The sequence below is a fragment of the Mobula hypostoma genome, chromosome 12 (assembly GCF_963921235.1).
Source record: "Mobula hypostoma chromosome 12, sMobHyp1.1, whole genome shotgun sequence".
NCBI lineage: Eukaryota > Metazoa > Chordata > Chondrichthyes > Myliobatiformes > Myliobatidae > Mobula > Mobula hypostoma.
The window spans coordinates 16,556,259-16,583,917 of NC_086108.1; the positions used below are offsets into that span (position 1 = coordinate 16,556,259).

The 27,659-nt window shown below is 40.0% G+C and overlaps 1 protein-coding gene across 1 annotated transcript in view; it reads right to left on the reverse strand.

The window, feature by feature from the left end:
- Positions 1 to 3,454: 3,454 nt before the first annotated feature.
- LOC134354636 (xenotropic and polytropic retrovirus receptor 1 homolog) overlaps positions 3,455 to 27,659 on the reverse strand; it is a 411,898-nt gene continuing 387,693 nt past the window's right edge. The window contains exons 13-15 of the mRNA XM_063063679.1: positions 26,547 to 26,686; positions 25,288 to 25,497; positions 3,455 to 15,919 (exon numbers count right to left, since the gene is read on the reverse strand). Of these exons, the coding sequence (XP_062919749.1) occupies positions 15,859 to 15,919; positions 25,288 to 25,497; positions 26,547 to 26,686 (411 nt within the window). The 3' untranslated portion in view covers positions 3,455 to 15,858. The remainder of the gene's footprint in view (positions 15,920 to 25,287; positions 25,498 to 26,546; positions 26,687 to 27,659) is intronic.

Below are 27,659 nucleotides of genomic sequence, written 5' to 3' on the forward strand. Positions count from 1 at the left end.
GTTGACATCCTGTGACTAGTGGTGTTCCTCAGGTGTCAATATTGGAATTGCTATTTTTCACATTGTTTGTCAGTGATTTGGATAATGGAATTGATGGCTTTGTGGCAGAGTTTGTGGATGATACCAAGATAGATGGAGGGTTAGGTAGTGCTGAGGAAACAATGTGATTGTAATAGGTGTCACGTGATCGGCAACAATGAATTATCAATTGAGTCGGGTTTCATAAAAAACAAACAAACATTTATTAAACTCTGCTCAACAAATAGTGAAAAGTATTCAAACGACTAACATAACCAGAAGTTAACTGCTACATGGCAACTCTGGAACAGTTCTTAAAAGGGTAAATGCGAAAATAGTTCTTAAAGTGGTAAATTCAAACCCAGTCTTAAAATGGTAAATTCGAAAGTCCAAATGATTTACACAGTCAATAAAGACAGACTTCTCTGGAAATGGATTTCTTCAAAGACGTGATGTTACTGCTGATTCTCCAAAGGATTCACGACGAAGGAAATAATACGGCTTAAAGGAACTGACCTTTTCCTGGTGAGTGAACTCTGCACAACTTCCCTGCTCTTGCAGGAGTTATCTCAGATACGGGTCACTATATTATGAATGAATCCTCAATAAGGTCAATCCTTTATAAAGCTGCCGAACGACTCCAACTTTATTCTGATCCATCAGGTTCCCATCCTTTAATAAAGTCTTCACTCTCCAATACTACTGAAAAGGGAAAATTATATATGCAACACACAAACCTGGCAGCAATTGGCGAAACTGCCAGAACCAATCTTTTCACCTTAAAATAGAAAGGAAAACTCCTTTTTAAAACAAAGCTGCATCATGTCAAATACGCAGCATAACGGAGTAACTGATGAACTAACACAAAACTAAACTGAAAAACTAACTGTGTCACACCAGGGGTCTCCTTTATACCTGTTGAGAACAGGTCATCATGTGACCTCACACTGACGGGAAAATTACATCATGTGACCTCTGCAAGACCATTACATCATGCTCATAAGACAGTCACAAGATATCCACGGGGTATGTAACACAGGACTTAGACAAATTGGAAGAATGGGCAAAAAAGTGGCAGATGGAATACAGTGTTGGGAAATGTATGATAATGCATTTTGGTGAAAGAAGAAATAGTGCAGACTATTATTTAAATAGAGAGAAGGTTCAAACATCAGAGGTGCAGAAGGACTTAGGAATCCTCGTGCATGACTCCCAGAAGGTTAATTTACAGGTTGAGTCTGTGGTAAAGAAGGCAAATGCAATGTTGGCATTTATTTCAAGGGGAATAGAATATAAAAGCAAACAGATAATGCCAAGGCTTTACAAGACATTAACCAGGCTGCACTTGGAGTATTGTCAACAGTTTTGGGCCCCATATCTCAGAAAGGATGTGTTGTTATTGGAGAGAGTCCATAGGAGGTTCACGAGGATGATTCAGGGAATGAAGAGGTTAACATATGAGGAGTGTTTGGCAGCTTTGGGCGGGCACTCACTAGAATTTAGAAGAATATGGCGGGGTGGGGGTGGGAATCACACTGAAACCTACCAAATTTTGAAAGGACTATATAGGGTGGAGGTGGAGAGGATGTCTCCTTTGGTGGGGGTATCCAGAACTAGAACAAAATTGAGGGGCGACCTTTTAGAACAGAGGTAAGGAAGAATTTTTTAAGCCAGAGAGTAGTGAATTTGTGGGATGCTCTGTCAAGGTGGAGGTCAAGTCCGCTGGTATACTTAAGGCAGAAGTTGATAGTTTCCTGATCAGTCAGGGCATCAAAGGATATGGTGAGGTGGCAGGTGTATCTTCTTCGGCTGTCCATCAATTTTCAATGTTGACTGAGGCCTGGGCAAGGTTGTATAAAAGACCGGCAGTTGCCTATGCTGCAAGTCTCCCCTCTCCACACTACCGACGTTGTCCAAGGGAAGGGTACTAGGGGTACTAGAACTCATACAGCTTGGCACCAGCGTCATTGCAGAGCAATGTGTGGTTAAGTGCTTGCTCAAGGACGCAGCACGCTGCCTCAGCTGAGGCTCGAACTAGCGACCTTCAGATTACTAGACCGACGCCTTAACCACTTGACCACGTGCCACACATGGTGTGTGGGGTTGAGCGGGATCTGGGATCAGCCATGATGCAGTGGCAGAGCAACTCGATGGGCGGAATGGCCTAATTCTGCTCCCATGTCTTTTGGTCTAAGAGGAGACCAAGTGTAGTGTATTTAAGTTTGCTGATGGCACTAAATTGAGTGTAAAAGCAAATTATGCTGAGGATGTGGAGAGATATACCCGTATATAGATTGAGCAGGCAAGGGTCTGGGAGATAGAGTACAACATCCACTTTGAAAGAGAAAATTAAAGTTATTATTTAAATAGTGAAAGATTCCATTGTGGAGAGACATTTGGGAGTGCTTGCGCATGAGTTTTAAAAGGTTGGTTTACAGGTGTAACAGATTATCAAGACAAATGGAATGTTGGCCTTCATTGCTAGAGGGATTGAATTTAAGTGTAGGGAGGTGAGGCAGCACCTGGAGTACTGCGTGCAGTTCTGATCTCTGTCTATGAGGGGAGATATACTGGCTCTGGAGGAGCTGCACAGGAGGTTCACCCGGTTGATCCTGGAGATAAGCGGATTAGCCTATGAGGAGAGATTGAATCAACTGGGATTATACTTGCTGGAATTCAGAATGAGAGGGTATCTTATAGAAATCTATGAAATTATGTAAAGAATAGGTAAGATATAATCAGGAAAGATGTTTCCTCCATTAAGGGTGGCACGGTAGCATAATGGTTAGCACAATCATTTTACAGTGCCAGTGGGGTTTTGTTTTCCTTAACTGACTGGAAGGAGTTTGAATGTTCTCCCTGTGATTGTGTGGGCTTCCTCTGGGTGCTCCAGTTTCCTCCCACATTCCAAACATACATGGTTATGGTTAGTGAGTTGGAGGCATACTATGGTGGCACCAGAAGCATGGCAACACTTGTGGGCTGCTCTCAGAACAATCCTCAGACTGTGTTGGTCACTGATGCAAAGTGCTGCACTTTATTGTACGTATGTTTTGATATACATCTTTCATATAAAACAAGTCTTTTCTTAAGTGAGATTAGAACTAGGGGATATGGCCTCAAGATTCGGAGGAATAGATTTCAGACAGAGATGAGAAGAAACTGCTTTTCCTGGGAAAGCAGCAGAGGCTACCTCATTAAATACGTCTAAGACACAGATAGATTTTTGTATAGTAGGGGAATTAAGGGTTATGGAAAAAAGGAGGTAGGTGGAGCTGAGTCCTCAGTCAGATCAGCACAATCTTATTGATTGGTGTAGCAGGTTCAACAGGCCAGATGGCCGACTCCTGCTCCTATTTCTTATGTTCTGAAAAGAACAGGTAATTGGGATGACCTTTTTTCTAGACAAACTTCCATAGAGCCAGGTATCTCTCTCTCAGAACTGTTACAGAGAAATTGGATCGGCTAGGCTTGTTTTCATTGGAGTGAAAGGATGAGAGGTGATCTGATAGAGGTAAATAAAATTATGAGATAAGGTCTGCAGAATCTTTTTCACAGGGTGGGTATGTCAAAGACGTTTAAGATGAGAAGTTTTAAAGATTTCAGAGGTAATGTTTTTTTACACTGTATTGTTAATATCTGGAACTGGCTGTCAGAGGAGGTGGTGCAATTAGATACAATTTAAGAGGAATTTACACAGGCACGAATAGACAAAGTAGGATACAGACCTAATGAAGGCGAATGGGATTAGTATAGATGGAGACAGGTTCCAATGGGGATGAAGGGCTAAAAGGAACATTTCTGGTGCTGTAGTTCATAGTAACAGAACATCCTGAGTTTATAGCACATTGGAAACCATATGGATGTGATAGAAACAACCATAACTGATACTCCCCCTTTCTCCATTCAGTCCTTTAAAGCACATTTGTTCACTGCCTTTTTTTTTAACAATGCTTCACCTATCCTGCTGCCTAATGAGAATCCCACAGAGTGGCTGTCTGATAACATTTGGTTAGTGTTTGACGGTTGTGGTAGGGGAGTTTATCCTGTTTCTAGGCTCTGAAAAATCAATTCTTAAAAAGTTTCTTTAAATACTGATCCTCCCCCAACCCTCCTGCAACAGCAGCAGGCAAAGCCATGTGTGACCAGGCCAATTATTACAATTCCCATTTCAGGAGCAAAGTTTTATTTCAGAACTAACGGCAAACAATTTGCAATAGTAAAAATCCCGCTCAGCAGAATAAGATGCAGAGACGGTACAAAATGAAATTTCACAAGGTTTAACACCAAGACTAAAACCAAACCTTCTCCCATTGTCACATTCACACCTCTGGGATGGAGGGAGATTGTTGGGATCAGTGACAAGGCCAGTCCAGGATAACATAACATTAGCCAGCAACTAATTAAATGAACACAGATGACATCACATCAATTCTTATTTAAAACAAGCAGCACTGGGTACAGTAAGATAAATATCAGAATGTGATATATAAAACCCATCATGATCATCTCCATCTTGTGCTAAACATTTACAACCCATTTAATTTGAGGAAATAGATGTTCCTTACTGGCCATCTCCCTGTTCTGGAACTTGATTAATAAGATGAGGTGAAAGGAGTCTTCCAGTAATTGACATCAAAAGTGAAATGGATATCACACTCTGACATCTTACATCTGCTCTGATTATTTATAAATAAAAATCAACGTCACCCCAAACTTCTTATACTGTGTAAGGAGAACATATTGGTGAACCAATAAAGAGAAACAGTATCATTTCTGAGAGTTGAGTGGGAAAGGATTGGAAAGTCTACATAATCAAAATGAAACTAACACAAGCAAAGTGGCCTTAACATAGATCTCTGTAAATTGGAGTCAATACTGATCTCTGTTCAAACAAACATTGTACAAACTTTGTACGAACAAACATTAATTGCAGCAATGCTGAAACCCTCACATTTACATTGTGACCTTGTGAATTTTCTGGTGGGCAGTATCAATTTGGCAAAAAAACCCCAGAAAACTTTGTCTTTTAAATCATATGAAACCAGAACATTGAGAGAGGGTAAATGTGGCATTTGAAAGAGTACGGGTGCACTTTAAAACAGGGAACACATGCAGTATACAACTCCAAGTCAGGCAGATAAACCATTGAATGATCTGGATTAAAGGTTGCCATTCATCCCAGGTACTGTATTGAGGTGCAGTCACACTGCAAATGCAGTAATGGTGCAGCCTTAAGAAGCTCTTGGATAAACAAGGATGCTAGTGAACTGGACAAAGGCAACAGTGGCAATGACAGCCTTAGTATTTGATACAGAAGGCCAAAAACCAAGCAGAATATTGCATCTGTTCTTTCAGTCAGAGGAAGTAGAGGAAAAGATGGACAGAGACCAGAGAAAATGGGAGAGGAGAGGGAATGTTCTGATAATATTAGGTTTCCATTTGGTCACTTCACTGGCAATGGGCCAGCAATGATATTTGCCACATTAAGCTGCAACATTTAATGATATCAAATAATAGCCAGAAAAAGACAATTTGATCTCAGAGGAGAGTTTTCCTAAGGACACAACTTTCCTATTGTCTTAGTTAATACTGATCTCCATTCATTGATATTTTGTACAAACACTGATTGCAGCAATGCTGAAACCCTCATATTTACATTGTGACCTTGTGAATTTTCTGGTGGGCAGTATCAATTTTTCTTAGTCAATGGGTAGACAGCAATCGCAAAAATTTCCAGGAGAAACAGATCCTCTAATGTCGATTGCAATGTCTGCCCTCCTTGGATCATAACTGAGTCTAACACCAGCAACTCAACCTTCCCTGCCAATATTTTAGCAGCACCCAGCTCTTACCGATGGGGCCATACAAATATGAGGATGTGTTGGTTACAATGTCTCATATGGTTCTTTTAAATATTTACAATTCGTCAATTCTATTCAAGGATTAAGGCAGAGGAGTGGAAGGATGTGTTGAGATGGGGCAGGAGATACAAGGAGCTGTTGGGCTGAACACCTTTCCTATGCTGCAAACTAAAAGCTGTTTATCAATATTCCGAATTTTAGGAGTTGCTTTCCTTTAATCAAGATCTGGTGTTTCTTTCTGCAAGATTCTTATTTTCCTTTCAATACGTTGGAGGTTGAAAAACAGATGTCAAACCAACTTATTTGTATCAGTGGTTGTCCATGTTTGATTGCTTAGTAGATCTTGGAGGGTAACAGTTTATTATTCTTCATGGTGAGCATGGACAGTAATTTGAAGCACTAAAGCCCAATAGAGGAAGAGCAAAAGGAACTGGGGCAGATAAGAGGTGTAACCTTGCATGGGTTTGCTTTTGGAGTTCAGGCAACTGTTGATATTGGTACCAATGAAGAAAAAGTGGTGATGGGAAATGGTTGAGTGGTTCACCCTTCTTATTAGAAGTGTTAGTACATTCAGAACTAGTAACTAAGCAATGCAAGTACCAGAGCAATGTTAAAGTTGGATACCTTTTAAACGAGGTATATAGTGTTAAGCAAAATCATGTCAACTTACAATTTTCACAAAGAAACACAGTCGGGAGTAAAGTAAAAGAAAATGGAGTTGTATATTTCAAATGTTCCCTATGAAAAGAAAAACAAAGTTGTTTATTAAACTAAATGCCAAGACTGTGGCGTACACAGAAATAACTTGAGATCTTCAGGCACCATCAGAATACAGAGCAGAAAAACCAGTCACCATTTTACAAACACTTCCATTAAAGGGAGATGGAGAATAGGTATCTTTCTCCAAGATCAACACTTAAACCACAGAAATCTATTTAGCATCTATCTTTCACATACATCAATTATCACAATGTACATCGTCCACAGGGCACGCCACAGACTACAAAGACTGCATTGCAAGCTTTGCTATTACATTATGGAATTGCAAGCAACTAGTCAGCAACAGTGAGAGGAACAAGAAAAGAGGGCACCAACATAAGACTAATTACATTCCACATTCACTTCATTTAATTAACAGGACTTGAAAGCATCATACTACCAATGTACTGCGGGCAGGTAAAAGCTACTGTACATTTCAAACGTGAAATAGTGTCCTTTCAAAATGGACAAAATATCCAAGGATACAAATATACGTACATATAGATATAAAACACTATAAAGGACTGTCGTGTTGGTGTTTTCATATCTGTTCATAATGTGGGCTTTGAACTTTGGTCGTGGAAGCCAAGCTGTTCCAGAAAATGGTGACCCTGCGACCTAGCAAAGGGCTACAAAAGTAAGAAATACAATGCTACTTTTTAACTATGTTGCCTTAACATGAACATATTATACCTGTCTGTTCAGGGAAACTGATCTAGATCTGAAATGATATAAGAAAATCATTAATAGAATTAATATACACCATCCCCTTTCTGGTGTACCAGTTTTGAGAGTTGTTCCCTCAGTTTTATTGGAGTTATTATTACTCTGGTTAAGATGCAACTAGCTGTCATAATATAAAATTGAAAACAGTTCAGCTTGACAATTAAAGGGTGATTATTATTAAATGTTGTTACTGATTTTTGTTCAAAAGTAAAATAAGGTTTAATGAATGAACATGAACATGGAGGAGGATCATATCATTTAATGCTCATTTCCTCCCTCCAGTTAAGATTTTCGGCAGAGTACAATCACATTTAATTGTCTGTGCATTATTAGTGTGTTAGGAGATGGAAGCTCCAGATAGGAGCAATAAAATCCCTGTGTGACTACATAATATGTCCTGCGCGAGATAGCCCTGAAGAGAACTCTCTTCATCTATAACTCCATACCCTTTGATACAGCATGCACAGGAATTCAACCATCAGTTGGATTACCTTGTGAGCCCACAGATGAATAGGACAGGTTGAGTATTTGAAGTGTAAAGGGAACAGCAGTGACCAACTATGATCAGCCCTGGGAGAAATCTGTGTGATACATCAGCATGTGAGCAGTATCATAAAAGGTTTAGGACTGCTCCAGTGTTGTATAAAATCCAGTATTGGTAGCAAATAGATGTTTGTAGAGCATCTTTTACAGTTTCAGGATATCCTAAAACTGTTTACATCCAATGAAGTAACTTTGGAATGTCATCACACTTGTAAAATACAGAGGAACTAATTCTGTTGGACATTGATAAAATCTTAGATCATTAGTGTTTGTATTATTAAAGCAATGGGATCCTTAAAACTAAACTAACCCAACTGAGTGAAACTGGTCCAAATGATTTAAGAGCAAAACAAAGCAGCAGATGCTGAAAATACAGAATAAAAACAGAAGATGCTGTATATTTGCAGTTGGTGACAGGACTTGTTGAGAGAGAGAGAGAGAGATTTAATGTTTCAGTTTGATGAATAGCTGATGAAAGGTCATTGGCCTGAAACAACTTTGTTTCTTGCTCTCCCCACCTGACCTGCTGTGTATTTCCAGCATTCTTGTTTTTCATTCATTGTTCTAACTCGAGCAATTTTATTTTGGCATTGACTACATATCACAATTATTTAATATCTTTATCTGATCAAATTTAAACAATATTAAAGTAACATGTTTAAATGAGAGCCCAAAGCCTTATCACTTAGCTCAAAAAATTGTGTTCAATTTCTATTGATTCTTAGGATTGCGTGCAAGGACTGACTAATCCTAGCAATGACCAAAGCCAGCAGCGCAATACAAATGAACTGTGAGATGGTGCCACAGTCTGATGTGCTCTCAGAGTGGCATTATGGAAAGCTCTAATTTGATGATTCAGGTCTGCAGATTTCCTCTAGGATCATATTTCTTTGAACTAAACTCCAGCACCATGGTGATTCTCATTGTGAATCTTGCAAACTAATAGAAAATATAGTAAATAACTCAAAATAAATTCATCAAAAAAGTGGAGCTATTTTGACCTAGAATGTGCCAGTTACATTTTAAGGATAACAGTCTGAGAACACATCTTCTTACAAGAAGTGTGAACCTGGTTTGTCACAAGCAAGCTGATAGGTACCAGAACAACTCCCAGTCATGGTCTTCTGGTATATATTTTAACCATCTCCAAGACCACTTGTCTTTTGACCTGAGTACTGCAATAAAGTTCAGGAGGTGCAGTGTATTTGCTGAGACAACTACAGAGTTATTTGTGTTGCAGGCAATGTGGGAATGGCAGGAGAGTATGAGGGGAAGTGCCCAATGCACACACCAAGTCAACGATCCTTGAGAAGTACACCTGGTTTATAAAAAGGGGAATGTGTGAACAAAAGAGGGGTGTAGGGAATTTTACAGCACAGTGTCAGTGGCCGTTGATTTGTCTCTTGTAGAAATCAGGTCTCTTTCCATCTTAATTAACTATTAAGTTGTAAGTGGGTCCATGCCAAATATTCAAACTGATTTCAGCCTCATCGGTGAAGTAGAAGTGAGCCCTGACACTCTACCTCTCCTACCACCCTGCAGGCTAACAGTGAACTCCTGATAATACAGTGGTGGACTCCAGCACTGAAGGTGGCTGCCTCCATCTTCCCTCAGTTCTCTGTGTGCTCAACTTTGTATACAATGATTGTACATTTGCAGCTTGCATGTTCTTCAGACACCAAATAAAACTACAATTCATTATCCTGCTCATCCTATGCTCTAGAACACAGACGCAGAGTAAAATAAAGCACAAATGCCCCATCAAGTTAGAAGACATAACAGCCCAATCTCAATGCAGTTTTGATGCAATTAAATATTTTTTGCGTGGTTAAAGACAGATTAGAGAGGAATATAATCATTGAAAGACACTGTACTGGTCTGTTGTTAGAGCACAACTTGGCCTCTCTGATCCTGATGCTAGAGACAGCTATCATCTGAAATTATTCAAAGTCTGCACCCAAAACCCCACTGATGTGAGAAATCCAGTTTTTTCCCTGGATGACTGCATCAGCATTAGAGCAACAGTATCAAAGACCAGAAGTAAAAGACTGGTATCCTAATAACTGTCCCAGCTGGAGTACTAGGACTGGTGAAGGCATTAGTACCAGAGGTTCCCTGTTGGACACACCTTTTATATTAATGTGCTCTGATATAAAAGTATTTCCTTCATCACATAATACTGCAGCTTCACATTGCCATCAAATGAGAGGGACAGGAGGTCTTTTTGGTTCAGTGTGCTCATCAACTTTGCCACTAGTCCATGTTCTTTCCCATTGCATCACAAGTGTTCCAGAGTCTGCTTTCATAGAGTCCTTGATAAACAAGGACCTGGGTAAGAACTATTTCCTACAAAGCCTTTATTAATTAAGGTGCCAAGAAAATAGAAAGAATATTAATAGATGAATTGCATTGTTTAATTAGAAACACATTTCCTTAAAAACTCTGAAAGCAACTTACAGCAACATTGGTCCACCTGCCTGATGCTGAGCATCCTGAAGACCAAGACATTAAAGTCCAAAGCTCCGCGGCTTGATTCTACTGCTAATTTACAAATTATGGCCAGATTGGAAATTAAACTCTGAATTGCAAGAGAGTGTGGAGTGGGAGCATTGTTGCACAGTTTCCATGCAGAGGAGCAAGGAGAAAGGCCACCACAGCTTTCTCTTCAAAAGGCTGGGTCAATAGGCTGAGTGCATGGTCAGGGCAGAGCCTATGTTTCAACACTTTGAATGTGTGCTTGCTAGTTGGGCTTGTTGGGGCCTTCTTAACATACCTTCTGAAAGCAAGTCTGAGTCAACAGTACATGCCAAGAATCAGGCAAGTGAATTAATAAATGGATTATCATTAACTGCAAGCAAACAGACCACTGAGCCAATAAAAAAATCTGTGCTTGATCCCGGAATTCAAAGCCTTCTGGTTACAACTATGATAGCTATTCCCCAAGACATTGGTCAAATAAACATCATTGTGTGGGTGAAAGGACCAGCTAACTGTGCAGGGAGTTGAGACTACCATTGATTTTTGAGTGTTTGATGCCATGTTTTCTTGCTGGAGCCAGCAGTGCCATTTTGAAGTGCAAAAATACACACAGCATAATGTCATACCAGATACTAACAAAAACTATCTTTGGGAGCAGAATGCAACCTCCAACAGGGGGCAAAGAAACCACAACTCAGTTTATTCTGCTTTCTCAAATTAATAATGACTGCCTTCTATTTAATTATCTATTAAAATGAAACAATAACTAAAAATGATTATTATTTTGTGGAGTTATATTTTGGGTTATGTGATCGAAGAAGTTAATATCTTGTTAATTTAATACAGTGTGAGTGCTCACTAAACTTACTGTAATAGAATAGCATCAAATTTAATGTATGACATTGACCTTCTTCCCAAAGTGATGTGCTATTGGACTGTCAGGATGTTGAATTATCCCAACTGTGGACAATTCAGTTGTCTATACACCCCTGCAACTCTTTTCATTTTCTGTAATCATCCACTGTTGTTGGACTCCTATCTTGAAAGTGCACATTGCATTCCCAAGCATCACGAGTTCCTGAATGGGATGGTTGGGACAGCCTTGTTGCAAGTGGCTCTGCACTCTGAAATAGGTCAAGCCAGTCATCCATTGCACACTTTGTTATGTTTCAGTTGAAAGGACCAACATCAGCATTAAGGCTCAGATCAGCTCCTCAAATGGGTGGGCTACATTGTCCATGTGCCTGACATCAGATTGCTGAAACAAACAGAATGCTTGGTGCTGTTTGTGGGAAGAGGTTTGCAGAAGCTTCATGGGTGTTTTCAAAGTTTATAACATCATCACTAACTCATGGGAATCCTTCATATATGACTCCTAAAAAGGGAACAGCACCACCAGCGGCATATGGACTTTCAAGATACTATAACAAAAGCAGCTCTCTCACAAACAACCCAGCTGTCTGTCCCATCAATCATCCTGACCCCTGGGCAGAGCTCACAGATCCATACACAGGATTCAATCAGCTCAGAATGCAGAGAGCTGTGTGAAAGGAAGTTATCCCCTGCTCCAGTGATGACTAAGGAGCAGCAAGGTACACTGGAATCATGGATAACGTTTGCTAAAGGCAACTTTAGATTTTTACGTGAAGAGCCCCATTGTCCAGTAGTGAAGGCATCTTGTTACTCTCGCATTGTCTATGATAACGGTAGGAAGAACCAAGAAATTGTGGACAGAACACAAGAAAAATAACTTAAGTGTTTTAAACCTTTCAGAAATCAGATAAATGTGCTGAGGCATCTTTTATCCCCAATTGCCCTCACCCTTTCCAGATTTTTCAGACTATTCTTTTCTGGCTGGTTGGGAATACATTAACTGTGATGACTGGGAGTCATGGACTCAAGAGCAATGATCTGTTCCCTAACCAAAGAAATACAGGCTGTCAAAAACACTGCAAGTCAAAGGAATCATTGAATATCTATGAAATTTAGCACAACTGTCATATCATTGCTGGCGCATCAAGACAATATGAAAACCCAAAGCAGTGTACTCTTCAGAGCAGATCAGTCTATGGCTAGAGAGTTCCTTATATCTGCAGTGCCAAAACTACAGACATGATCAATGCTATTGTATTTGATTCTGTATTTTGATTCATAATGATACTTCTTGTCTTTCCTAGCTTTTTTCTGCACAAGGCACAGACCTAGTTCAAACCGATTTAGTGGTTCAGATTTAATCAGCCCTTGCCAGCATTACTGCAACTGTATAAATGTGCCTTTGCCCACAGTGAAATTAGAGATTTGCTTTAAGGAGGATCTTATTGAAAACTTCCAAAAACGCAGTCCCCCTGTTTATGTAACTGTCAGAAACAGGTTTTGGATCTCCAAATCTCTTTTGCATACAGTTTTTCCGTTCCTGTGAAGAATTAGCAAAATAAGTGTTTGTGCTCACTCAAAAATCAACATTAGTGCAATACTAGTACAGGTTGTGTCTGATTCATAACGGTCCACTTATGCTATATACAGGCTTCTCATATGGTCCACAAGGTTTGATCTTTTTTTCCAGCCAGAGGTGGGAAGAGGAGGAAGATGGATATTTGAAAATCAAATTCAGAATAAAACATAACCAATGTTTTGTCACTTTTGTGTCAGTTATTCATTCTGCATTACAATTATATTTAGCAAAATCACATTGATAAAGAAGAATTATGAAAGAAAAAGAAATATGGGATTCTGGGATGACGACATTCATAACTAGATTGTGAAAATGATTTGAACCAAGTTGCTTTCAAACAAGGACAGATAATGGATGAATATCAATAAAATAGTGGATGCTAGAAATCTGAAATGAAAATAGAAAAAGCTGGAAACACTCAGCAGGTCAGGTAGCATTAGTGGGAAAGACAAAGGCCTGAAGGTTAACTCTTTTTCTTTCCACAGATGCTGCCTGACCTGCTGGGTATTTACTGTTGTTACATCAAATAATGGATATTCAGTGCTAATAGTAACACTGAACCTATTCTTGGTACTTGCTTCATTCACACTCAAGTTGGAAGTGCAATGCAGTTCTAATACCAGTTACTCAGCACACCACCATGGGCAACTCATTTCCCTGTGTATTTTCTCAGGAAAATAAAGCTCCTTTATATCTCTGTCTTCTCCATTTTTTAAATTAAAACTTAGATTGCCTATCCCAATCTAAACTCCCTGTGTTGTTGAACGATAGAAAACTTGGCTCACCAATGAGGGATCATGTCTAATGTGACCACTACCTAACTCTGCCCTGATTTCAAACAGATCCAGCCACAATGGGGACCAACTCCATTAAGAAAAAGCTTGCATTGGAAGTGGTCCAGTAACATGAAAGGAGCAGCAGAGGTTGCCTATGTTTGTACCGTGAAACCACTTTAAACTCATTTCCCGAGGCATCAAACCTCAAGGTTTACATTGGGCCTATTTACTCTCTTTTTTTTTGTAGGTGCTAAAATGTAATTGAATTGCATCCATTTTCCATACACTTTATTAAAAGGCAACAGGAATGTGAAATTCTGTACAAAAGTTAGCTACTTTTGCAAAATGAAATATGGGTGAATGTTGTGACATGCGCTGGAGAATGAAATTTGGAAAGCTTTTATTTTGCCATTATTCTGTCTATGAATAATTCATTAATAAAATGCTTCAACTTCTAGCTCCAAGTGTATGTGCTTGGCTATGCTGTTTTGGAAGGCAGTCCTGTGTCCAAGTGAGTCAAACCCAGTGCTCCTTTTGCATTAGTAGCTTCCTCCATTCCACAACAACAGCTTGCATTTTCAGCATACTGTAAATCACTCCTTAACCAGGCAGGATCAGCAAACATGTTGAGTGCTCTGACACAGAGCAAAACCTGATGGAGGTCCAAGATCAGGCACACTCTTACCTTGATCTCCTTTGCATGCCAAGGATCTTGTCCTTTGTTATAATGGAGCCCACTTAAGACTATGTCAGAAGAAAGCTAATATTACATGGTAATTTCTGAATGTCCCAATTCAGCTAAATCAACTATATTAAAAACAGAAACCTCTGTTAAAATCAAGTAGATGGAATGAATTCAGAACATGACATGAACCATCACTGAGCACTACACAACTTCTTCATTGTGAACTTTTGCTGTGGCACACATTATTAATGAATTCTAAACCTGACATATACAGCAATGTTTGGCACAGATAATAAATAGGACAACTATCCCTTTAAAATAATACACCACATTAAAATCGCTCTAGCATTGGCCAACTGAACTAGATCTTAAGGTGGCTCCACTGAACTATACAACTAAGGGGCTGTGTAATCACTTACATTGTCGTCGGCCTATGTTACTGGAGTAATTTGATGTGAATTTCTGTAGTTTGGAGAGGAAGGACAGCTTTATGAAAGACAGCACTGACCATTCCAGGGAAATGTTCCTCATGCAAGTCAACATTCCCATTGCTACAACAGGCTGGGTTATTAGCAGCTTTCAGGAGTGGCGCAAGCAATTGAAAAAAAAAATCCAAATCCTATCAATGATGGATTACATCTATGCACTGAGAGAAACCATTTACTTGATATTAAACCTTTGGTAAAATCAGAAATATTACTAATGCTGAACTTGTGAAAATTTAAAGCAATTGTTTTCTGGGATATGTAAGCTTGACTGATAGAAAATTCTGAAATGAATAATTTCTTTTAAAATCTCCTGTTGTCACTGGCTTTAGATATGACTTATAAATAACGCAAGCACATTTTGTAGCATCTGTAAAGTTATTTTTGCCAGCTATTATGGATATCTTGCAGCATTTGGAATGTAGCCTGGTGATCTGTGTTGGATGCAGGACTCTGCATTTGATAGCTCTGTGGGATCTGCCGCCTAGAAAACTTTGAAGTGCTCTTAATAAAGATGTTTTGCTTCCTTGCAACAGGAAATCTGATCACTGACCAAAACAGAAAAAAAAGTTCAACGAACATTGAGACTAAATTCTGCATCAACGTACAGGGCAGAAATTTCTCTCATAAATAATATGAATATTTCTGATAGGAACAGAACAAATGCATATCAAAATTATTTTTTAAACACCATAACTTCACGTAGGAAGTACAATTAATTGCACTTTCCCTGCAAGTGCAACCAGGGCCATGAGCTGGTTAAAAAGATTTGAAGAACCCAGCTAAAACCAGCCCTAGCTATATGGAGCCTGAGAGAGAGAAAATAATACAAGACAAAACAAAAAAAATTGGTACTTTTCAGCTCTGAGTCTTTTCCATTTGATTTGATCCATGTGGATATGTTCTGTCTGTTGTAAAATTGTTCTTTACAACCTTCTTGAGTCGGTTTAAATATATTAAAACAAAGGAAGAAAAATGGAATTGAGTCTGTTGCCACATGTGCTGGCAGATTGTGATCAGTGCCCGGTAGAACTGGAACGTGTGAAGGACAGTGCACGCTCACTGCTGACTTTCATGTGTATGCTTCATCATCTGTGTCTTCAATTAACACGGCTGCATCACGGGGTTTCACTCTGTGGGTTAGAAAGTGGTAAACGTAAAAATTAAGACATGAACTCACAATACAAACCAAATCACTTACCTGCACCCAAGCTAACCTCCATTAAGCTGCTGCAGCTGCCCTTTTACAGCCCTTGGTCCTGGATTCTCTCATGTCTACACTTTTGATACTTTTCACACCAGGAGTAGTGTACCAAAGGTTCTAAAGGCTTCATATAAATTCCTTGTTGTTCTTCAGATGATACCAGAATTTTACTTTTTTTTAAAGCTTTCAGGTCACTCTTATAGCTGTCCTGTTCTGCTTTGACCCATAGTAGCCTCTATCTTAAAACTTATCTATGGATAACACCAAAGACTGAACCTGTACTGGTTCTCACCCAATAATCTGAGGTGATTGTGTTTGAACTGCAGTACTACCAAACTACTTGCCTTTATAACTGTTTCCTGCACCTTGTGTTAGCTTCCAATGATTAGTGTTAAAGAACACTCAGATTCTTAACAACTCCCACTTCATCACTTAAATAACTGCCAGGGTTTCTGTTTTTCATAACAAGGTGGATAACCACATTTATCAAAGTAATACTGTGTCTGCCATGTGATTGCCCTCCTACTCAACTCATCTAGATTGCCTTCTTTGCATCCGCCTCACAACCATTATACTGTAGTATTCTGCGTTGTTACTTCCTTCATCTGGATTATTGGTATACATTGTGAATAACCGGGAATCACGCATTGATTCCTATGGCATTCCTCTAGTCATGGCCTGCCACCTTATAAAAGATCCTGTTATTCCTATTCTGTTTCCTGTCCCTCGACCAAATTTCAATCCATGCCAATATATTTTGCCCAGTCTCATATACCTTAATTTTGCACACTAAGTTCTTATGCAGAACTCTATTAAAGGCCTTTTGAAAATCCAAATACACTACATCCACTGGTCTCATACATTCTACTACTTGCATACTCGAAAAACTCCAGTAAATTTGTCAAATGATTTTCCTTTCATAAATTGATGTCCAAAGTTGAAAATTCAAAGTAAATTTATTATCAAAGGACATACAGTATACGCCACTATATACTACCTTACGATATATTTTCTTTCAAACATCCACAGTAGAATAAACAAATACAAAAAGAGTCTTTGAAAGTGAGTCCATAGGTTGTGGAATCAGTTCTGAGTTAAGGTGAATGAAATTACCCACCCTGGCTCAGGAGCCTGATTGTTGAAGTACTCCTGAACCTGGTGCTGTGGGAACTAAGGGTCCTATACCTTCTTCCCAATGGCAATAGTAAAAAGAGCCTGGATAGTGGGTGTCCTTGATGATGGATGCTGCTTTCTTGTGGCAACACACCTTGTAGATGTGCTCAATGGTGGGGAGGGCTTTTCCTGTGATGGACTGGGCTGTATCCACCACTTTTTGTAAGCTTTTCTGTTCTTGGGGATTGATGTTTCCATACCAGGCTGTGATGCAACCAGTCAAGATATTCTTCATTGTGTATTAACAGAGATTTGTCTAAGTTTTAGATGACATGCTGAACTTGCACAACTTCTAAGAAAATAGCAGTGTTGTTGTGCTTTTTTTTGTGATGGCACTTACTGTACCGGTTCCTCTGATATGACAATGACAAGGTATTTAACGTTACTGACCCTCTCCACCTCTGATAGCTTAATGGGCACTGGCTCATCAACCCCCAATTTCTTCCTCCTGTAGTCAATAATGAACTGTCTGGTTTTGCTGATGTTGGTTGTTGTTCTGGCATCATTCAACCAGAGTTTCAATCTCCTTCCAAAATGCTGATTCATCACTACCTTTGATTCAGCCAACAAAAGTGGTGTTGTCAGCAAACTTAAGTAAGGCATTGGAGCTTACTTAATCAAGCAGTCATAGGTATAAAGTGAGTAGAGCACGGGGCTAAGCACAAAACCTTATGGTGTATCTTGCTGATGGAGATTATGGAGACATTGTTGCCAATCTGTACCAATTGGGGTCTGCAAGTGAGGAAATAGAGGATCCAGTTGTACAGAGAAGTATCGAGGCCTAGGTCTTGGAGCTTAGTGTTTAGTTTCGAGGGGATGATAGTGTTGAATGCTGAGCTGTAGTTAATGGAGAGTATCTTGATATACTTCTTTGTCCAGATGTTCAAGAGGAGATTGAAAAGCCAGTGAAATGGCATCTGCTGTTGACCTGTTGCGACAGTAGGCAAACTGGAACAGATCCAAGAGACTCCTCAGGCACGATTCGATATGTTTCAGGATCAACCTCTCAAAGCACTTCATAACAGTGGATGCAGGAGCTACTGACAATAGTCATTGAGGCAGGTATGACTGAAGCCTGCTTGATGCAGATCGGTACCTCAGGCTGCAGAAGTGAGAGGTTAAAGATATCAGTAAACACTCCAGCCAATTGATTAGCACAGGTTTACAGTCCTTGGCCAGGTACACCACCTAGGAAAGATACTTTCTGTGGGTTCACCATCCCGAAGGATGCTCTCATATCAGCTTCAGAGATTGCGATCATAGGGTTGTTGAGGGCTGTAGGGGTTTGTGAAAGTACCTCCATGTTCTGTCGGTCAAAGGGAGTATAAAAGGTATTGAGCCCATCTGGGAGTGGAAACCTTGTTGTTATTTATGTTGCTTGGTTTGGCTTTGTAGGAGCTGATGGCATTCAAGCTCTGCCATAGCTATTGAGAATCAGAATAAGATTTATTATTACCGGCGTGTGACATGAAATTTGTTAACTTAGTAGCAGCAATTCAATGCAATACATAATATAGAAGAAAAAGTAATAAAATAATAATAATAAGTAAATCTTATTCAGTATACTTTATACAGCATATGTATATTGAATAGATTAAAAAATTGTGCAAAAACAGAAACACTATATATTAAAAAAAAGTGAGTTAGTGTCCCAGGGTTCAATGTCTATTTAGAAATTGGATGGCAGAGGGGAAGAAGCTGTTCCTGAATCACTGAGTGTGTGCCTTCAGGCTTCTGTACCTCCTACCTGATGGTAACAGTGAGAAAAGGGCATGCCCTGGGTGCTGGAGGTCCTTAATAATGGACGCTGCCTTTCTGAGACACTGCCCCCTAAAGATGTCCTGGGTACTTTGTAGGCCAGTACTCAAGATGGAGCTGACTAAATTTACAACCCTCTGCAGCTTCTTTCAGTCCTGTGCAGTAGCCTCTCCACCCCCCAATACCAGACAGTGATGCAGCTTGTCAGAATGCTCTCCATGGCACGTCTATAGAAGTTTTTGAGTGTATTTGTTGACATACCACATCTCTTCAAACTCCTAATAAAGTATAGCCATTGTCTTGCCTTCTTTATAACTGCATCAATATGTTGGGACCAGGTTAGATCCTCAGAGATCTTGAAACCCAGGAAACTGCTCACTCTCTCCACTTCTGATCCCTCTATGAGGACTGGTATGTGTTCCGTCCACAATCAGCTCTTTCGTCTTACTGACGTTGAGTGCCAGGTTGTTGCTGCAGCACCACTCCACTAGTTGGCATACCTCACTCCTGGACACCCTCTCGTCACCCCTGAGATTCTACCAACAATGGTTATATCATCAGCAAATTTATAGATGGTACTTGAGCTATGTCTAGCCATATAGTCATGGGTACATAGAAAGTGCTATCCCTCCCTGACACCCCAAAGGTTAGTCCACCTTTGGTCCCCACCTGGCACTCAGCTCTCACCTGTGGCTCCCCGTAGCTGTTTGCATGCGACAGCGGCCACACCCCGGGCAACGGCTTCGACAAGCTGGCTAAACCAGGTGAGGGTAGCCGACGGGTCTCAAACCCTCGGTGAGATAGGGAGTTGTCTATCCCAGCATGTGAAGACAGACTCCGGCGGATTGAGCAGACGAGACCAATGGAAGGTCCAACGGTCAAGAAGGCGGTCTCTGCAAGCGTCGCGGAACGTGTAGAGCAGGACAAGACACAGAAGGTGACCTGGTCATCCACTGTGCCTAGTCCCATCTCCAGCCGTCTAGACTCTGTCTTGCCACTGGACCCAGATGGGAATTGGGAAGAGAGAGTGAGGCTGACGCTGCGCAACTCTCCCTCACTTAAATCCAAATCACGCGCTAGTCTCGACAACATCATTATGGTGTCGAGGTCCTCATCGACATCAATGATGGACGAACAACAACAACAACAACATATAGAGAGTAGAGCAGTGAGCTAAGCTCACACCCGAAGTGCACCAGTGTTGATCGTCAGCGAGGAGGAGATGTTATCAGCACATCGCACAGATTGTGGTCTTCTGGTTAGGAAGTCGAGGATCCAATTGCAGAGGAAGGTACAGAGGCCCAGGTTCTGCAATTTCTCAATCAGGATTGTGGGAATGATGGTGTTAAATGCTGAGCGTTAGTCGATGAGTAGCATCCCAACAGAGGTGTTTGTGCTGTCCAAGTGGTCTAAAGCCGCATGGAGAGCGATTGAGATTGCATCTGCCATCGACCTATTGTTGAGCATCCTTCTGTGATTCAATTTTGGTCTGGAATTGCCACCACATGTGAGATAGCTTTCTGAGGTTAGACCTGGATTTCTTGTACTTTCCTGGATTGCCAGTCCTGAACACCATCGATCCAGCTATCAGCAGGCTGTGGATCTCGTCTCATCCAGTGCTTCTGGATGGGGAAGACGTTTAACGATTTTGTGAGGATTCAAGTGTCTTTATGAAGTCTGTGACAACCATGGCGTATTCATTCAGGTCCTCTGATAAATCCTTCAACATGTCCCAGTGCAATGACTCAAACAATCCCATCATTGTGCCTCTGTCTTTCACAACTACCTCTCTGATGTCTTGCTCTTTACCCTCTGCCTGTATGCAGGTAGGAGGAGGACAGCTAGATGATCAGATTTCCTGAAATATGGTCTAGAGATGGAACTGTAGGCATTTTTGATGGTAGTTTAGCAACGATTGAATGTGTTACATGCTCTGGTGCTGCAGATGATGGTAAAAGGGCAGAGACCTCTTCAAGTAGTCTGATTGTAGTCCCCAGCTTTATATGAAAGGTGTCAGGATAAGCTGTTTCTTGTTTGATAATCATGCTACTCAATACATCAAGTGCTGGGACCAGGATCATAACAGAGAACTCTCAGTAAGTAGAACAGTCAGCACTTAATCAGTAGATAAACCAGGTCAGGAGAACAAGAGTGAGACTACACTGCTACATCTGAGCACCACGATGTTTTTTACTTTGTCTAATTCCATTAATAATTTCTAAGTGTTATCACATCCTTGCTTGTAGATTTTAGTATTTTCCTTATTTTTGATGTTTGGCTAACCAGGATGCAGTTTCCTGTTCCCTCCTTTTAAACAGAGTGGCTACATTTGGCACACACTAATTTGCAGGAGCCATGCACAACCCATGAAAATTTGGGAGATGTCAACCAACGTATATACTAGCCTTTTCAGTATTCCGAGATACATTTTATCAGGTCCTGGGGATTTATCAGCATTTGATCCTATTAGTTTCTCCAGCAGTTTAAAAAAAAAACTAATACCGGTTTTACTCCTTTCTAAACGATTTTTGGTTTTCAATCATTTCTGGGAAGTTATTTCTGTTCTTTGAGAGGGCAGAAGGCATAATCAAAGTATTTGTTAACTGGTTCTTCTCTTCCTTATTATACAATTCCCTGTTACTGCTTTGAGGACACTACAATTTTCTTTTCTTCATTATAACTTTACAGTTCAAATTTAACATTCTTTTTGAGTTTTGCTTTTGCTTTCCTAGTCAGTCTCTTTCATCACTTTTGCTGAAGTCTAAACTGCTGCCATTCCTCGGAGTTAGCAGTTTCGCTAGCAACAACATAAGACTCCTTTCGAAATCCAGCATTTTTGTTAGCCATATTTGGGTTATTATTTCTTTTATGTTGCTACACCAGAAAGGTATGTATAAATATTGCAGTGTATTCATTTGCACTCACTCATGGCTTGTGACATAATTTCATCAACTTTCACTGAGCTTATTCAGCTGCTTGTGCAAAATCATCAAGGATATAAATCTACAGAGAATTGTGTACAAGAGCCAGGGTAAACCACAATGTTTAAATTTGAGAGGGAAACTAGTCAGGGTATGAGTGAAGTGACAAAGCTTATAGTGCATAAACATTGACAGATTGTTGCATTTGTAGGAAAATGGAGAGATCAAAGACAGAAGCTGAGAATTCTCCTCATGGATGTGGTACACTATATGTTTAAACATGTGAAGGACTGGGATGGAAGGAGGCTGAGTAAGGATAGCAGTGACCCATACTGCTGCTGTGAAACTAGGGAACAGTAGTCTACTTCCTACAAAAGTAACACTTTCATCAGGTCACTGACCATTTTTGATGAGAAAGCATTGATGACACTCAAAAGCAACATTCATAACAACAGTCTGGATTTCAACTTACAGATGTCTCAAATGCTGCAGGTGCTCATTCAAATCAGCTGCTCAGTGTCAGTTGCAAGTGACTACTATTCTGATACAAAAGAGTCTTTCTATCATCCATAACAGGACAAGTCAGAAGTGCGATCGAATACACTTCACCTGCCGGATGACTACAGCTCCGACAACACCAAAGGTACCACCCGGGCCACAGCAGTCTAATTGATAAGCAACCCATCCACCTCCTTAACACCTACGCTCTGTTCGCCAGAGAAAGCAGGATCTCCCAGTAGCTGCACATTTTAATTCCACGTCCCATTCCCATTCTGATATGTCTATCCACGGCCTCCTCTACTGTCAAGATGAAGCCACACTCAGGTTGGAGGAACAACACCTTATATTCCGTCTGGGTAGCCTCCAACCTGATGGCATGAACACTGACTTCTCTAACTTCCGTTAATGCCCCACCTCCCCTTCGTACCCCATCCATTATTTATTTATTATATATATATATTTTTTTTCCCTCTCTGTCCCTCTCACTATACTCCTTGCCCATCCTCTGGGATTCCCCTCTCCCTCTTTCTTTCTCCCTAGGCCTCCCGTCCCAGGATCCTCTCATATCTCTTTTGCCAATCAACATTCCAGCTCTTAGCTTCATCCCTCCCCCTCCTGACTTCTCCTATCATTTTGGATCTCCCCCTCCCCCTTTCAAATTTCTTACCATCTCTTCTTTCAGTTAGTCCTGATGAAGGGTCTCGGCCCGAAACGTCGACTGTACCTCTTTCTATAGATGCTGCCTGGCCTGCTGCATTCACCAGCAATTTTTATGTGTGTTGCACCTCCTTACATATTAATTAACTTACCACCATCACTCGATTGTGGCTTTTGTATGAACATACACCACAGTTATTCACTAAGGTAATTTTATTTGACTACATCTACCAAAGTCACAATCTCTATCCCTTCATCTCCTGAAGATCACAGCTCCCTGCTGTGATATTCCTAACCAAGCTGAGCTGTGACAAAAGGAGTTATATGGAAAGCACATCTGAAAGGAATAGTACAAAGCGAAAGCAGATTTTAACAGTTAGTGTATCGACGAAGGGTGATTGATAAGTTCGTGGCCTAAGGTAGAAGGCGTCAATTTTAGAAAACTCAGCACATTTATTTTTCCCCCATTTACACACTTACTCCAGCGGTCGTGGAGCATACGGATCCCTTCTTTGTAGAAGTCAGCAGCTTGGACCTCCAGAAAGTGGTCCACAGCAGGGGTGATTGATGAGTTTGTGGCCCAAGGTAGAAGGTGATGAGTTATTAACTTCAGACTTTCTGCATTTTCACTCAAAGAGTTGAACTGCACGTGCCTGTAACAAGAGCTGTATAACTCATCTCCTTCTACCCAAGGCCACGGACTTATCAATCACCCCTGTTGTGGACCACCTGGAGGTCCAAGAAGTTCTTGTTATATGCATGTGCAGTTCAACTCTTTGAGTGATAATGCAGAAAGCTTGAAGTTAATAACTCATCTCCTTCTACCTTAGACCACGAACTTATCAATCACCCCTGCTGTGGACCACTTCTACAAAGAAGGGATCCATATGCTCCACGACCGCTGGGCTAAGTGTGTACATGTAGGTGGGGACTATGTTGAAAAACAAATGTGCTAGGTTTTCTAAAATTAACTCCTTCTACTTTAGGCCATGAACTTATCAATCACCCCTCATATTTTCTATAAACAACCCTGCTGATAGTGATCTCTCTTGCTATCCTCATACACGCAAACTATACAATAAGAATCACTGGCCAGCACAAAAATACGATTCTTGTCTGCTTACCGAGACTTATTTAAGTCTCCTAATAATAAACCCTTTTTACTTTGGGGAGTCTATATTTTGTAATTTTAATAGAATTTTGCAATTTTAATAAAAGAATCCTTTACTAGTTAAGCTTTGGTTTTAAGGAATAAATAAAAAAATTACTTCATTATTTTCACTATGAAATAAACTCAAACTTTCATTTGACAATGGGACTTTGAGTTGATCAACTAAGCTTTTGATGCAAGATTATGCACTATTCACTCTTATTACATTTCCCCATCTCTCTGTTAATACTCTGAAAGATGAAAAAGGATTTGCACCTTGTGTCCTTAAGTCTTCCCACCGTACATCACAGGCATAAAAATCTTTTGAAATATAACGTCTAATGCTGAGGCCTCAAGAAACTTATGGTGAGAGGAGACCATAGTTGTGTTCTGCAGGGAATTTAAGTTTCATAAAGACAAAAAAGTTTTACAGGAAATTTTCAGAAGGTGATCTAACAAAGAAGAATATTTTGAGTGATAAAACAATAATTAATTGTACAGGGAACAAGGAATAATATGAAGCCTGAGCAAATGCATGGATTGTTACAGGAGTCTATGAGAGGACATACAATTGTTGAGGGCCTGAGAGCAGTGTAGCTCAGAATGACAAGTGATAGGACAGTAGGACCTGCAGATATGGATGAGATCCATTCTTTATACAAGTGTTATCTGTGGAGGTTTGGGTGAGCTAAGAGAACTACAAAGAAGCTGAGTACTCAAGCTTTTGATGTCTTTTTTCCATCATTAGCTGATACAACCCCACTACATTCCAACTTAACCAAAAGGGGCAGAAGAAAAGTCACATTAATAGCATACTATTTTCTTGTTTTGCCTCTGCCTCTATGTTTACATTCCCTCCAAAACAACATGAAAATGAAAGCAGTCCATTATCATTGTAACATGAAGAAGAAAGTTTCTTAAAAGGCATTAGATATGAAAGTAGCCATGAGTATACTTTTAATTTAGTTTTTTCTTTTAGTTTTTGCTACTTCTTTCTTTCCCTAATAGACGGATGTTTCAGCTGTGGCAAACACCAGTCTTTCACTGGACAACACTTTTAGAATAGTGTTCTGCCATTCTGAATAAGCAAGACCCTATTACCGTAGCTACAAATAAATCTCTTCACTCAGTACGTACAGTGATTTACGCAGAGAGATGCTGTAAGTACGCTTCCACAATTTGGTTTTTTGACGGTTCCGCACTCCATCCTCAAGGTCCATCATTTGCTCCAAAAGGGTCTGGTCATCAGCGTTAAGAGGTGCCACTGAGATATCACGCACGGCACGAAATTCACCACAGTTGTTAAGATGCTCATTTTCCAGACGGAAGAAATTCCACACAAACCGGCTGTAGCAAAAAACAACTCAATATTAACAAGGCATTCTGCAATGAATACACAAGACATGACAACCAGCAATTGATTTTTTTTGTTTAGGTATTCATTCCCACTCTTACTATTAAAATAAATATTTCCGCTGTGGTAAACATCTGTATTGATATTCCCATGCAAGGACAATCTGCTATTCCAAATAAACAAGTACATGATCTACCTGTGAACTATATCACTGTAATGGACATTTGAGAACTTTTCAATTGAAATCCTCATTCACAGCACAATCTCAAGATCTTTCTTCCTTATTATGAATTAAGGTAGTGATGAATTTTTGGGATACTAAATTGGAAGTTAATTATTGTTTTGTTAAAAGAAACTTCACTATTATTTTGAGAGCTTAAAATTCCACCCTCTCCCAATCTATTGTTCAAAAGTGGTGAAGTTCTGTGACTTCAGTAATCTTGACCCCTCATTTCCCATATGGCTTTCCAGGGATTTGATCAGAGAAGTTTCCACATGTGACAATCACAAGTACCTTTGACAAACCCTGGGTGCACATCACGAGTTTGATCAAAAATTGTCTCATGGATAGCCATTCTCTTCTCCAAAGCTGAGATATTTGTGCTTGGCTGCAGATGGCTAAATTACAAGTGTGGATTGATTCGTGGTGTTCTAGATCACTGATCCATAAACATAAGTTTGAATCTTTCCATAACAACTGGTACATTGGATATATACTCCAAATCACTTATTGATACAAATGTGATGAGGCTTAGTCACCTCAGGTCTTCACTCCCTTGGTGCTTTCAAATCTTCTCATTTTTATAGATTCTTTCTGTAGGATACTGCTTAACTTTCCTCCTCTCTATTCTCACTCTTGACATTGAACTTCAGTGAATTGTGGGCCAATTAGAAAAGAATATACATTCTTTTCATTCCACACAAAATATCTGTTTCTAGGCTGACATGCTGTTCACCAGGTTCTAATGTAACTGTTAGTGGCCCTTACAACTCTCGATCCATAACATTTTATTCATCACAGTATGACTATGAATGATGTTACCGGAAAACCTCCAGTGGAGCCAACACTGTGGCAATTATGTCACCCATTGAAGCAAAAGCACTCATTGAGGTGACTGAAATCTGCACTGTCCACGCAAATCGTAGGATGACATCCTCCACTATGGCACAGTAGTAATAGATCTGTAAATAAAAGCAAAAAATTAATGCTTTAGTACATTTACAGGACATGAGAGTACAACTGCAGGACTAAATAAACAATCTCTTTTTTTCCTTCCATGGTCTTGAGTTGACTGACAGCACTCTTCTTTGAAAACACCTCAAATAACTGATGTCAATTTGCAATTATGCCTTCGGCATAGAAAAAAAAAACCATCTCCAGGCATTTAATAAGACCATCTCTCCAGAAATTATGACAAACCACCAGTCAGATAAAATAGAGAATTTATTCTCAGTGGTAGGTTTAAGCGGAAAGTAAGTAAACACCCCTAAGGCGATGGGGCTGGAGGAAATGAAAGTAGGCCACTTTCTCAAACAAAGACACTGACTTTGTTTGACTTGGTAGACTTAAAGGAGCACATTAGATGCAAGGTGTAAATTATGTATTACAGTCATTTAACAAGAAAATGTAATGAGGTCAGGAAATGGATGTCAACCTCTTTCCCCGTTTATTTTACTAAAGGCCTCAGCTCTGCTTCCTCGCGCTCCATCCCACCCTCATCTCCAATTTAATGAATTATTAAACCACAGTATGATACCAAGCTTCTTTTCTACTGTCTTCAAGTCTGTTTCCATATCTTTGGCAAGAAATGTTCAAACTAGATCCCAGACTTCCCCATCCAACTGGGCCTTTTTGTTTGCTGGGTAATGGATCATATCAGAAGTGTCACAGACTAAACAAGAAGAAAGTGTACCAATTCAGAGAGAATGGAGTCAAGAAAGGAGAAAATAAGCAAGTTGAAAAATAAGTCTACTCATAATGTCTTCCTAAAGGATATTTAGTAGAAGGTAGAAATGGGCTATGCAGGCTGGGAGACCACAAAGCTAGATACTATGGAGGGAAAATCTCCTAAGGAAAGGAGGTCCATAACTACCTGGCGTTCAATATCTTATTTTCAGCAGTGTGGTCATATCCAGAGGTCACTTTGTGAAACTA